Source organism: Heptranchias perlo, chromosome 19 (genome assembly GCF_035084215.1).
Source record: "Heptranchias perlo isolate sHepPer1 chromosome 19, sHepPer1.hap1, whole genome shotgun sequence".
NCBI classification, from domain to species: domain Eukaryota; kingdom Metazoa; phylum Chordata; class Chondrichthyes; order Hexanchiformes; family Hexanchidae; genus Heptranchias; species Heptranchias perlo.
The window spans coordinates 51,327,378-51,340,532 of record NC_090343.1 but is presented as its reverse complement, the minus strand read 5'-3'; the positions used below and the strand labels follow the sequence as shown (position 1 = coordinate 51,340,532).

The window sequence follows — 13,155 nt, the reverse complement described above, 5'->3', positions numbered from 1 at the left end:
TATCCAAGTTTGCTGACGATACAAAGCTAGGTGGGAAAGTAAGCTGTGAGGAGGACACAGAGTCTGCAAAGGGATAGAGACAGGTTAAGTGAGTGGGCAAGAAGGTGGCAGATGGAGTATAATGTGGGGAAATGTGAGGTTATTCACTTTGGTAGGAAGAATAGAAAAACAGAATATTCTTTAAATGGTGAGAAACTATTAAATGTTGGTGTTCAGAGAGATTTGGGTGCCCTCATACAAGAAACACACGAAGTTAACATGCAGGTACAGCAAGCAATTAGGAAGGCAAATGACATGTTGGGCTTTATTGCAAGGGTGTTGGAGTACAAGAGTAAGGAAGTCTTGCTACAGTTGTACAGGGCTTTGGTGAGACCTCACCTGGAGTACTGCGTACAGTTTTGGTCTCTTTATCTAAGGAAGGATATCCTTCCCTTAGAGACGGTGCAATGAAGGTTCACTCGATTAATTGCTGGGATGAGAGGGTTGTCCTATGAGGTAAGGTTGAGTAGAATGGGCCTATACTCTCTGGAGTTCAGAAGAATGAGAGGTGATCTCATAGAAACATATAAGATTCTGAGAGGGCTTGACAGGGTAGATACTGAGAGGTTGTTTCCCCTGGCTGGAGAGTCTAGAACTAGGGGGCATAGTCTCAGGATAAAGGGTCGGCCATTCAAGACTGAGATGAGGAGAAATTTCTTCACTCAGAGGTTTGTGAATTTTTGGAATTCTCTACCCCAGAGGGTTGTGGATGCTCAGTAGTTGAATATATTCCAGACTGAGATGGATTGATTTTTGGTCTCTAGGGGAATCAAGGGATATGGGGATTGGGCGGGAAAGTGGAGTTGAGGTTGAAGATCAGCCATGATCTGATTGAATGGTGGACCAGGCTCGAGGGGCCGTATGGCCTACTCCTGCTCCTATTCCTTATGTTCTTATGTTCTGATCTAGAGCGGAAGCCCTGGCTGATTTCCCCTTCCTAGCCAGTGTTGGAGGCCTGTTTAAACATCCCAACTGCTGCTCTGCCTGGGTTCACCATTCCCCTGTCGGGGAAGCTGGCACTGACAGGTCACCCTGTGGGCAGCGTGCAGACTGGCGGAGAGGCAGCGCCACAGGACTTGCTCACGTGTCTGCAGCCCAACTGTGTGCGTTGAGCGGAAGCTATTTGCTGAAAGTAAAAGACGGCAATGAATGGGCCGTGGTGGGAGACTGAAGAGAGCAGCAGACAATACACAATATTAATAGTTTTGCATTCTACATCTTCACAGTGGGACCCAGCCAGGCTGAATACATCAACCACATTTGTGCTTGGATCACGTGCTAACAAGTAAGCAGTCGGTTTGCATGTTTTGTATATCCTCAGTCAGGGAATGCTGACTTTCTCTCATCAATAAGACCTGAATTGAAGAGAAGAGCTTTGGAATTTCTTCGCTCTTCATCGTCTGGCTTCTAACACCTGAGCTGTGAGTCCCGGCCCACTGCTTCCCACTGTAGTGATGTCCTGCACTGAGGCCCTCACCTGAGCTGTGAGTCCCGGCCCACTGCTTCCCACTGTAGTGATGTCCTGCACTGAGGCCCTCACCTGAGCTGTGAGTCCCGGCCCACTGCTTCCCACTGTAGTGATGTCCTGCACTGAGGCCCTCACCTTGTTTTCTTGGTGCAAAAATGTGCATTGCTGAATGTACAAGTATTTGACCTGCGATATCTTGCACTCTCACAAAGTGAGGATTTCATTGTTGGGGAGTAGAATATCTTCAATTATTTGCACCCTGTGTTAGCATCACACACACCCAGGGCAGGTACAGCACAGGTTAGATAAAGCTCCCTCTACACTGTCCCATCAAACACTCCCAGGGCAAGTACAGCACGGGTTAGATACAGAGTAAAGCTCCCTCTACACTGTCCCATCAAACACTCCCAGGGCAGATACAGCACAGGTTAGATACAGAGTAAAGCTCCCTCTACACTGTCCCACCAAACACTCCCAGGGCAGTTACAACACGGGTTAGATACTGGGTAAAGCTCCCTCTACACTGTCCCACCAAACACTCCCAGGGCAGGTACAGCACGGGTTAGATACAGAGTAAAGCTCCCTCTACACTGTCCCACCAAACACTCCCAGGGCAGGTACAGCACGGGTTAGATACAGAGTAAAGCTCCCTCTACACTGTCCCACCAAACACTCCCAGGGCAGGTACAGCACGGGTTAGATACAGAGTAAAGCTCCCTCTATACTGTCCCATCAAACACTCCCAGGACAGGAACAACATGGGTTAGATACAGAGTAAAGCTCCTTGTACTCAATGTACTAATCTTATGCCAGTGTAAGAAGACCAGGAGTTACACTGTGTGATTAATAAACATGGTAGTATAGGATTTCTGTGTTATAGTTTTGAAAAGAGAGAATGATTAATGATGTGCTGGAGGATTTAAAGACAGCCAGTTTTGACTGCAGGGTACCTTTTGCTCTCTTGTACATGGAGTAGCTTTCTTATAACAACCTCCTAGTATGTTGGGCTCTGATTGGATGTTGCTCCATTCTAATTATCATCTCCACACTGTTTGAGAGCAAGAAAAATGGTGGCGCCCTTTAAATGGCTGCTGTAGCCCTTTAAATAGAGGAGTGTGGAGCTAATATTCCCCCACAGGCAAGCTCCCTGTGACTGGTAGATTCACACTGGGATTGTTCCTGTGAATGCCTAAACTGGACCTTAGCGCAGGAACAGCTGTGGGTAACTGGAGCAGGAGCAAAGCCCACTGCTCACTGTTCCCAACAGAAACTCCCACCCCATCTCCGGTCGGACGTGTTAATGCCGGAGCCTGAAATATTAAGGGTTGTTTCTGTAACTTCTCTGCGTTGGTATCTGTGCTTCCCAGAGCTCCATAAAGAGGAAGCTGTCTGATCCCAAGTGTAGCGTTATTGACGTGACTGCATCTAAACTGCTGAGGAAGTGTTTTGTTTCTGTGGGTGATCTCTTTATACTCCTGCTGTTTCAGAGCCTTGGGAATGGGTGGCACACGTGGAAGAATCTACATCAAGCATCCCGAACTGTTCAAGGTGAGAGCAAGTGGGCCATCACCCTAAGCACCTGCATTGAAGGCCTCTGTGGTAGCAGGCTCACTAGGTATTGAACTATTCACACCCATTCCCTATCACCAGCACTGACAGAGTCCAGGTGACCAGCGTTACAGTTCGGGCTTTTCTCTCAACCCTTCTGTAAGGAGACGACCAAACCCGTATCTTTATTCTCTGAGTAAAGGTTAGCACAGCCCAGGTTTAATGATTAACCCTGAATCGCAGCAAATGGTCCACTGGAGAATATGTGGGATGGCCACCAAATTCTCCCAACACCTCGGAAATCGTAAAGATAACGCAGTGTTAGACCGCTTTAAACAAATGGGTCTCCATTTGCTCAGTGATCACAGCCCAGGGGGTCTTGTGTCCAGCAGTGAACTGACAAACACTGGAACACCTCCCCTTGTTATACCCAGTTACTAACAGCAGCTGTGGCTGATGGTGAGACTTTGAAATGCCCTCTCCCTTTCTCCTTCACAGAGCGCAGAATTTAGAATTCCAGATAAAGCTAATCGGGGGTTCTGAAGGAGACAAATAATCTCTGAGTAGCAAAGGAGGCCCTGGGATTACATTTAAAGATTTCCACAACTCTAAAATGATACATATACAAAATATACACGCCTCACACTAAAACTCTTATTTTCTTCATAGGGAGCTTATTCTCAGTCTGCTGTTTATCCCCATCCCCTTGTGTGTCTGTGTTAGTTTGTCCCTCTAATGTGCTGCTTCTCTCTGTGTGTTTCTTTCTCACACTCTCTCTCATTCCTGCCAATTGCGCCAGAAGAAATTCAGTCCGGCAGACAGGATGTTTTCCCACCTATTCTCACGCTGGTTCAGTTCCAACTGTTGCTCTGCAGAACTGGGCACCTCTTTAAACCCCACACCAATATCTCCACAGATCTCCTACCTGATTCAATGTGCTCACTAGCTTTAGCTTTCACCCTCACCCCCCATCTTGTGCATTCTCCTCTCCCTATCTCTCATTCATTATCTCCTTTGCATCAAACACTTGCCCACAGACACCACCGCCCCCCCCCGGCCCGCGGACGCCCCCGCCCGCTCTCAGCGCGGCCCCCACCCTCCTTTGTCTTTAGCGCTGATGTTCACCTGTGTTCCTCAATTACACACTTCTTTCTCTTGTTCATGCTTCCTCACTCTGCCCCCTGTCTCCGAAGTTTGGAGAATCTTCAAGTATTTCACTAAACGCACACAAATGCCGACCCAGACCTGTCTAATGTGCAGTAAAGAAGAAAGCCTTGTATAGCGCCGTATCACGTCACTGAGAAAAGAAGAAAGCCTTGTATAGCGCCGTATCACGTCACTGAGAAAAGTCCCACCGCGCTTCACATTGCACGAATCAAAGGCAAATGCAGCACAACAATATCCCTCAATCAGCAGCGAGGTGAACGACCAGTTATTGTATTTGGTTGGTTGAGGGAAGAGTGTTGGCCCAGGACACCATTCAGATATCAGATCCCAGCTGATCGACCATGTGGAAGTCAGTGAGTGAGTGACTGCCACATAAACCCAGCTAAAATCCTGAGTAGCTGTAAGTCAGGCTTGTTTGTGTGTTCAACAACAACAACAACTGGCATTTATCTAGCATCTTAAAATGTGGTAAAATGTCCCAAGGCGTTTCACAGGAGCAATTATCAAACAAAATTTGACACTGAGCCACATGGAGATATTAGGACAGGTGACCGAAAGCTTGGTCAAAGAGGTAGGTTTTAAGGAGCCTCTTACAGGAGGAGAGAGAGGGGGAGAGGTTTAGGGAGGGAATTCTAGAGCTCAGTGTCTAGGCAGCTGAAGGCACGGCCGCCAATGGTGGAGTGATTAAAATGGGGATGTTCAAGAGGGCAGAATTGGAGGAGCGCAGAGATCTCGGAGGGTTGTAGGGCTGGAGGTGGTTACAGAGATAGGGAGGGGGCGAGGCCGTGGAGGGATTGAGGATGAGAATTTTAAAACCGAGGCGTTCCCGGACCAGGAGCCAATGTAGGTCAGCGAGCACAGGGACGATGGGTAAATGGGACTTGGTGTGAGTTAGGATACAGGCAGCAGAGTTTTGGATGAGCTCAAGTTTATGGAGGGTGGAAGGTGGGAGGCCGGCCAGGAGAGCATAGGGATGGTGTGTGTCGGTGCTGTGTTTTACCCTGTGTGTGTGTGTCGGTGCTGTGTTTTACCCTGTGTGTGTGTCGGTGCTGTGTTTTACCCTGTGTGTGTGTCGGTGCTGTGTTTTACCCTGTGTGTGTGTCGGTGCTGTGTTTTACCCTGTGTGTGTGTCGGTGCTGTGTTTTACCCTGTGTGTGTGTCGGTGCTGTGTTTTACCCTGTTTGTGTGTCGGTGCTGTGTTTTACCCCGTGTGTGTGTCGGTGCTGTGTGTTACCCTGTGTGTGTGTCGGTGCTGTATTTTACCCCATGTGTGTGTCGGTGCTGTGTTTTACCCCGTGTGTGTGTCGGTGCTGTGTTTTACCCCGTGTGTGTGTCGGTGCTGTGTTTTACCCCGTGTGTGTGTCGGTGCTGTGTTTTACCCCGTGTGTGTGTCGGTGCTGTGTTTTACCCCGTGTGTGTGTCGGTGCTGTGTTTTACCCCGTGTGTGTGTCGGTGCTGTGTTTTACCCCGTGTGTGTGTCGGTGCTGTGTTTTACCCCGTGTGTGTGTCGGTGCTGTGTTTTACCCCGTGTGTGTGTCGGTGCTGTGTTTTACCCAGTGTGTGTGTCGGTGCTGTGTTTTACCCCGTGTGTGTGTCGGTGCTGTGTTTTACCCCGTGTGTGTGTCGGTGCTGTGTTTTACCCAGTGTGTGTGTCGGTGCTGTGTTTTACCCAGTGTGTGTGTCGGTGCTGTGTTTTACCCAGTGTGTGTGTCGGTGCTGTGTTTTACCCAGTGTGTGTGTCGGTGCTGTGTTTTACCCAGTGTGCGTGTCGGTGCTGTGTTTTACCCAGTGTGCGTGTCGGTGCTGTGTTTTACCCAGTGTGTGTGTCGGTGCTGTGTTTTACCCCGTGTGCGTGTCGGTGCTGTGTTTTACCCCGTGTGCGTGTCGGTGCTGTGTTTTACCCCGTGCGCGTGTCGGTGCTGTGTTTTACCCCGTGCGCGTGTCGGTGCTGTGTTTTACCCCGTGCGCGTGTCGGTGCTGTGTTTTACCCCGTGCGCGTGTCGGTGCTGTGTTTTACCCCGTGCGCGTGTCGGTGCTGTGTTTTACCCCGTGCGCGTGTCGGTGCTGTGTTTTACCCCGTGCGCGTGTCGGTGCTGTGTTTTACCCCGTGCGCGTGTCGGTGCTGTGTTTTACCCCGTGCGCGTGTCGGTGCTGTGTTTTACCCCGTGCGCGTGTCGGTGCTGTGTTTTACCCCGTGCGCGTGTCGGTGCTGTGTTTTACCCCGTGCGCGTGTCGGTGCTGTGTTTTACCCCGTGCGCGTGTCGGTGCTGTGTTTTACCCCGTGCGCGTGTCGGTGCTGTGTTTTACCCCGTGCGCGTGTCGGTGCTGTGTTTTACCCCGTGCGCGTGTCGGTGCTGTGTTTTACCCCGTGCGCGTGTCGGTGCTGTGTTTTACCCCGTGCGCGTGTCGGTGCTGTGTTTTACCCCGTGCGCGTGTCGGTGCTGTGTTTTACCCCGTGCGCGTGTCGGTGCTGTGTTTTACCCCGTGCGCGTGTCGGTGCTGTGTTTTACCCCGTGCGCGTGTCGGTGCTGTGTTTTACCCCGTGCGCGTGTCGGTGCTGTGTTTTACCCCGTGTGCGTGTCGGTGCTGTGTTTTACCCCGTGGTGATGTCGCTCTCTTCTGTGAGTGATTTGAACACGTTTCTGAGCCGTGCCTGTTCTCATCTGCACTCTCCCTGATTTTCAGTACTCTGCTGACTCACAGGATAAGCACTGGCTCGGAGAGAAGCATCACATGCCAGCCACAGGGGGGAAGATGGTGAGTATGGACACTTAGCCTCGAACCAGCACAAGCAGCTCATCGAGCTCAACTTCTTCACCTCAAGGGCAAAATATTCCATAACCTCTGCTGCCAGCAGGCTTCGCGGGCCATTTTCCGATAACTGCCGACATTACAGGTGACACAGGGTCTCGGAATTGTGGCCCCAAAACACCACCATTATTGTTGCTCTTTCACCACTTCAGTGTTGCAGTGACAAAATTGTGGTTTAGAGGATGGTGTGTCGGTGTGTGGCTGTCTGTCTGTCGGTGTGTGGCTGTCTGTCTGTCGGTGTGTGGCTGTCTGTCTGTCGGTGTGTGTGTGGCTGTCTGTCTGTCGCTGTGTGTGTGGCTGTCTGTCTGTCGCTGTGTGTGTGGCTGTCTGTCTGTCGCTGTGTGTGTGGCTGTCTGTCGCTGTGTGTGTGGCTGTCTGTCGCTGTGTGTGTGGCTGTCTGTCTGTCGCTGTGTGTGGCTGTCTGTCTGTCGCTGTGTGTGTGGCTGTCTGTCTGTCGCTGTGTGTGTGGCTGTCTGTCTGTCGCTGTGTGTGTGGCTGTCTGTCTGTCGCTGTGTGTGTGGCTGTCTGTCTGTCGCTGTGTGTGTGGCTGTCTGTCTGTCGCTGTGTGTGTGGCTGTCTGTCTGTCGCTGTGTGTGTGGCTGTCTGTCTGTCGCTGTGTGTGTGGCTGGCTGGCTGTCGCTGTGTGTGTGGCTGGCTGGCTGTCGCTGTGTGTGTGGCTGGCTGGCTGTCGCTGTGTGTGTGGCTGGCTGGCTGTCGCTGTGTGTGTGGCTGGCTGGCTGTCGCTGTGTGTGTGGCTGGCTGGCTGTCGCTGTGTGTGTGGCTGTCTGGCTGTCGCTGTGTGTGTGGCTGGCTGGCTGTCGCTGTGTGTGTGGCTGGCTGGCTGTCGCTGTGTGTGTGGCTGGCTGGCTGTCGCTGTGTGTGTGGCTGGCTGGCTGTCGCTGTGTGTGTGGCTGGCTGGCTGTCGCTGTGTGTGTGGCTGGCTGGCTCTGGCTGGCTGTCTGTCTGTCTGGTTGGCTGTCTGTGTGGTTGACTCTGTCTGTCTGTCTATGTGCATGTCTGTGTGTGCGTGCGTGGGTCTGGCTGTCTGCCTGTGTGGGTGTGGCTGGTTGTCTGTGTGTATCTGTGTGGTTGACTCTGTCTGTCTGTCTATCTCTGTGCATATCTGTGTGTGTGCGGGTCCGGCTGCCTGCCTGTGCGGGTCCGGCTGCCTGCCTGTGCGGGTCCGGCTGCCTGCCTGTGCGTGTGTGGGTATCTGCACTGACAGCCTTCTCCCTCCTTGTATTATTTTTGCCCCTTTCCGTGCACCACTCCCCAGCCTAGACCGTGCTTCTGCCTGCACTGCTCTGTAGTGACTGCCGGGAGACAAGCGACTCGACTGATGATGTCTTTTTGTTTCCTCCTTCCTCGCGATGGGAAGGTGCTTTTCCTCCGGGTGAGGAGTTCAGTGATTGCAGGGCCTTGGGCACTTCCTGGCTAAGGGCAGCTTCATTAAGCAGATGCAGCCTCCTATGAACTGGTAGCTGCACACCTTGTGCGTGCTGTGTATTGGGTAGCATGCTCCGGGGTAACCGAGCCTCTAATCACGGTTCATCACTCACCAGCGAACATGTGAGATGTCCCCTATAGACTCCTTTCCACCTTAGAAGATGGAAACATCTTTCCATCAGACCCACGTGTACAGGACAAACGACTGGGTTAGGATTTAATTACAGGTTAAATAATATGTAGTAGCCAAAATACACAGGAAGAAGCTGAAACTGCACAATACTTATAAACCATAATTGCAGAATGAGGCCATAAGGGGTTTATATATCATCTGATTAGCAGCAGGACTTTAGGTGAAAGAGTTACATGTCTGCCCACAGAGTTCAGATGTCTTGGCCAGAACTACAACTTAGCAGCCAGAGCTGTAGTTAAACCAAGGGGCTCCATTCATCTAGCGATTTGTTACAAGTAAACAAACCCACTGAGAGTTGATCACGTTTTACACCTTGTGAGACGTTAATATCTAGAAATTGCTGCTTCCTCCTCACATTCCCCCAGACAGGGCTTCACACTTGCAATAGATTTTCCACATTGCTCAGTATTGAGAGAGAATTGGCCACACCACCTAGGGGTTGCCAACCCTCCAGGAATTAAACACTAATCTCCAGGACACTGCTGCGAGCAACCCGGGAGAAAAACCATAGGGGCAATAAAAAAATTGTTTTTTAAAAAACTTTCTTTGAACACTTCTGATTATTAGTTATAAAAATATCGGGCATAGGAAAAACTGACAGTGAAAAATCATCCTATCGGATAATGAAGAGTTTACTCACTTTCCGATTGTCCGTGGGAAGGTGGTACACTGTGAGGATGGATGTGTTGGGCGACCAATGGTGGGAGTGTTGGGGCGGGGAGGTTGATGGCAGGAGGTCATGTGATGATACCTCCAGGAATATGTCCAACCAGAGTTGGCAACCCTAAAACCACCATCTGTCAATCCACATACATTAGCTGCTGATTCGGTTGTTTCTAAAGAAAGGTATTTGCTTTCCCATAGACACAGAGGGCTAGAATTCCCCCAATAACTATGCATGGGTGATAAATGTAGTCCAATGTCTGCCGGTTCCAGCAGGTTGTGAATCTTGGTGAGGACCAATAGCTTCCATTTTAACTCGAGCTTCCATTTTAACTAGCTGTTTTAATAACTGTGAAATAAAGACAGAAATCCCCCTATTTGTCACGGCCACAGCCAGTCTTGGTGAGGCACAGCACACAAGTAATTCACTTAGCCACCATCTTGCCTCACTGCCTCAGGACTGGATATAAATATCCTGCATGTCCAAAAGCTGACTCTCTCCAGTTCATTTTTGCACAGACCCGAATTACTTTATATTAATTTTTATTGTGCCCTCGACCCATGCGTGTTTAGTCTCCTCGAGCGCGGTATGCTGTTTTCTTATCTTCTCACTCATGTCCGCCCCCAGTCCTTCTCGAGAGGAAATGCTGTCTGAATCTCCCAGTAGCAGCCTTGCCCGGGGACAAACTTCACAGGGATCTCATTGCATGAGGTGAAAGTGGTGAGGGGGACCCGCTGGGCGTGCCAGGTGCTGCTCTGACTGTAATGTATTTATATTTAAGGCTTACCTGCTAATAGAAGATGACATTCGAGAACTGGCAGCCAGTGATGACTACAGGTGAGAACCTTTGGCAACAAACAACTGACCGTCCAAAGCTGGTCCTGTGAGGGGAGGGGAGGGCTGAACCTGGCAGGTTAGAAACAAGTCTCTGATAATGGGGATTGTTGTAAATGATAATCGAGTATTTTTGGACCAAGTTGGATTCCAAGTGATGCAGGAAGTTGAAGGCTGTTTGTGGCAAGGGGTTTAAATAACCAGCTTGGCATGGTGAAAGTCTACAGCTAGGCAGTCTCGTGCACCGGGGTCTAAACTGTGTGGATGGGAGAGGAAGAATGGAGTTGGGAAGAGTCCTGTGAAGAGTGGAGGGAGGGTGGTAGTTAGAGAATTAACCTCTGCTGGAAGTCCTTGACTGTGAAACTTACCCATCTAATCGAGGTGTTTAAGATGATTAAAGGTTTTGATAGTGCAGATAGAGAAAAGCTATTTCCTCTGGTGGGAGAGTCCAGAACAAGGGGGCATAACCTTAAAATTAGAGCTAGGCCGTTCATGGGTGATGCCAGGAAGCACTTCTTCACACAAAGGGGAGTGGGAATCGGGAACTCTCTCCGCTAAAAGGCTGTTGAGGCTGGGGGTCAATAGAAAATTTCAAAACTGAGATTGATAGGTTTTTGTTTGGTAAGGGTATTAAGTGATATGGAACCAGGGCGGGTGGATGAAGTTAAGATACAGATCAGCCATGATCTCATTAAATGGCGGAAAGGCTCAAAGGACTGAATGGCCTCCTCCTGATCCGATGTTCCATCGTGAAATGATTGCCTCCATCGGAAAACACTGAGGAATGATGCACAGGATGGAGACGGGGAACTGGGATAGGGAGATGAAGGAGGGCGAGAGGACAGATGGTCCTCATGACATACCACCCATTAAGCAGTTGAAAGGACTAACTCTCCAAATTTACTTCATTGGTTATATAGTGTATGTGGATGATGTTCCTCAATACAAGAGTAAAGACACAGTGCAAAAGGCAAATTTAATAGATCAGTGTGAGGGAATCCAACAGGAAAATTTTGCCGGGCTATGGCAAAAGAGTGGGGGACCAGGTCTAATTGGATAGCTCTTTCAAAGAGCCGGCACAGGCACAATGGGCTGAATGGACTCCTATAATACTGTGTGTCCCTCACTAACCATTCTATAATATTTAATGAATCACTGTGGCCCTCACTAACACACTGTATAAATATTAATAGATCACTGTGGCCCTCACTAACACACTGTATAATATTAATAGATCACTGTGGCCCTCACTAACACACTGTATAATTATTAATAGATCACTGTGGCCCTCACTAACACACTGTATAATATTAATAGATCACTGTGGCCCTCACTAACACACTGTATAATATTAATAGATCACTGTGGCCCTCACTAACACACTGTATAATTATTAATAGATCACTGTGGCCCTCACTAACACACTGTATAATATTAATAAATCACTGTGGCCCTCACTAACACACTGTATAATATTAATAAATCACTGTGGCCCTCACTAACACACTGTATAATATTAATAAATCACTGTGGCCCTCACTAACACACTGTATAATATTAATAAATCACTGTGGCCCTCACTAACACACTGTATAATTATTAATAGATCACTGTGGCCCTCACTAACACACTGTATAATTATTAATAGATCACTGTGGCCCTCACTAACACACTGTATAATATTAATAGATCACTGTGGCCCTCACTAACACACTGTATAATATTAATAGATCACTGTGGCCCTCACTAACACACTGTATAATTATTAATAGATCACTGTGGCCCTCACTAACACACTGTATAATATTAATAAATCACTGTGGCCCTCACTAACACACTGTATAATATTAATAAATCACTGTGGCCCTCACTAACACACTGTATAATATTAATAAATCACTGTGGCCCTCACTAACACACTGTATAATATTAATAAATCACTGTGGCCCTCACTAACACACTGTATAATATTAATAAATCACTGTGGCCCTCACTAACACACTGTATAAATATTAATAGATCACTGTGGCCCTCACTAACACACTGTATAATATTAATAAATCACTGTGGCCCTCACTAACACACTGTATAATATTAATAGATCACTGTGGCCCTCACTAACACACTGTATAATATTAATAGATCACTGTGCCCTCACTAACACACTGTATAATATTAATAGATCACTGTGGCCCTCACTAACACACTGTATAATTATTAATAGATCACTGTGGCCCTCACTAACACACTGTATAATTATTAATAGATCACTGTGGCCCTCACTAACACACTGTATAATTATTAATAGATCACTGTGGCCCTCACTAACACACTGTATAAATATTAATAGATCACTGTGGCCCTCACTAACACACTGTATAATATTAATAGATCACTGTGGCCCTCACTAACACACTGTATAATTATTAATAGATCACTGTGGCCCTCACTAACACACTGTATAAATATTAATAGATCACTGTGGCCCTCACTAACACACTGTATAATATTAATAGATCACTGTGGCCCTCACTAACACACTGTATAATATTAATAGATCACTGTGGCCCTCACTAACACACTGTATAATATTAATAGATCACTGTGGCCCTCACTAACACACTGTATAATATTAATAGATCACTGTGGCCCTCACTAACACACTGTATAATTATTAATAGATCACTGTGGCCCTCACTAACACACTGTATAATTATTAATAGATCACTGTGGCCCTCACTAACACACTGTATAATTATTAATAGATCACTGTGGCCCTCACTAACACACTGTATAAATATTAATAGATCACTGTGGCCCTCACTAACACACTGTATAATATTAATAGATCACTGTGGCCCTCACTAACACACTGTATAAATATTAATAGATCACTGTGGCCCTCACTAACACACTGTATAATATTAATAGATCACTGTGGCCCTCACTAACACACTGTATAATATTAATAAATCACTGTGGCCC

At 48.0% G+C, this 13,155-nt stretch overlaps 1 protein-coding gene across 2 annotated transcripts in view; it reads left to right on the top strand.

Annotated features, from left to right (window-relative positions):
* The window catches only part of LOC137335509 (deoxynucleotidyltransferase terminal-interacting protein 1), a 40,038-nt gene extending 29,820 nt beyond the window's left edge, over positions 1 to 10,218 (top strand). For both annotated transcript variants that reach the window (XM_068000848.1, XM_068000847.1), the window contains 4 exons: positions 1,266 to 1,324; positions 2,995 to 3,055; positions 6,908 to 6,979; positions 10,118 to 10,218. In XM_068000848.1, coding sequence (XP_067856949.1) covers positions 1,266 to 1,324; positions 2,995 to 3,055; positions 6,908 to 6,979; positions 10,118 to 10,177 — 252 coding nt within the window. In that variant the 3' untranslated portion in view covers positions 10,178 to 10,218. The remainder of the gene's footprint in view (positions 1 to 1,265; positions 1,325 to 2,994; positions 3,056 to 6,907; positions 6,980 to 10,117) is intronic.
* The last annotated feature ends 2,937 nt before the right edge of the window (positions 10,219 to 13,155 follow it).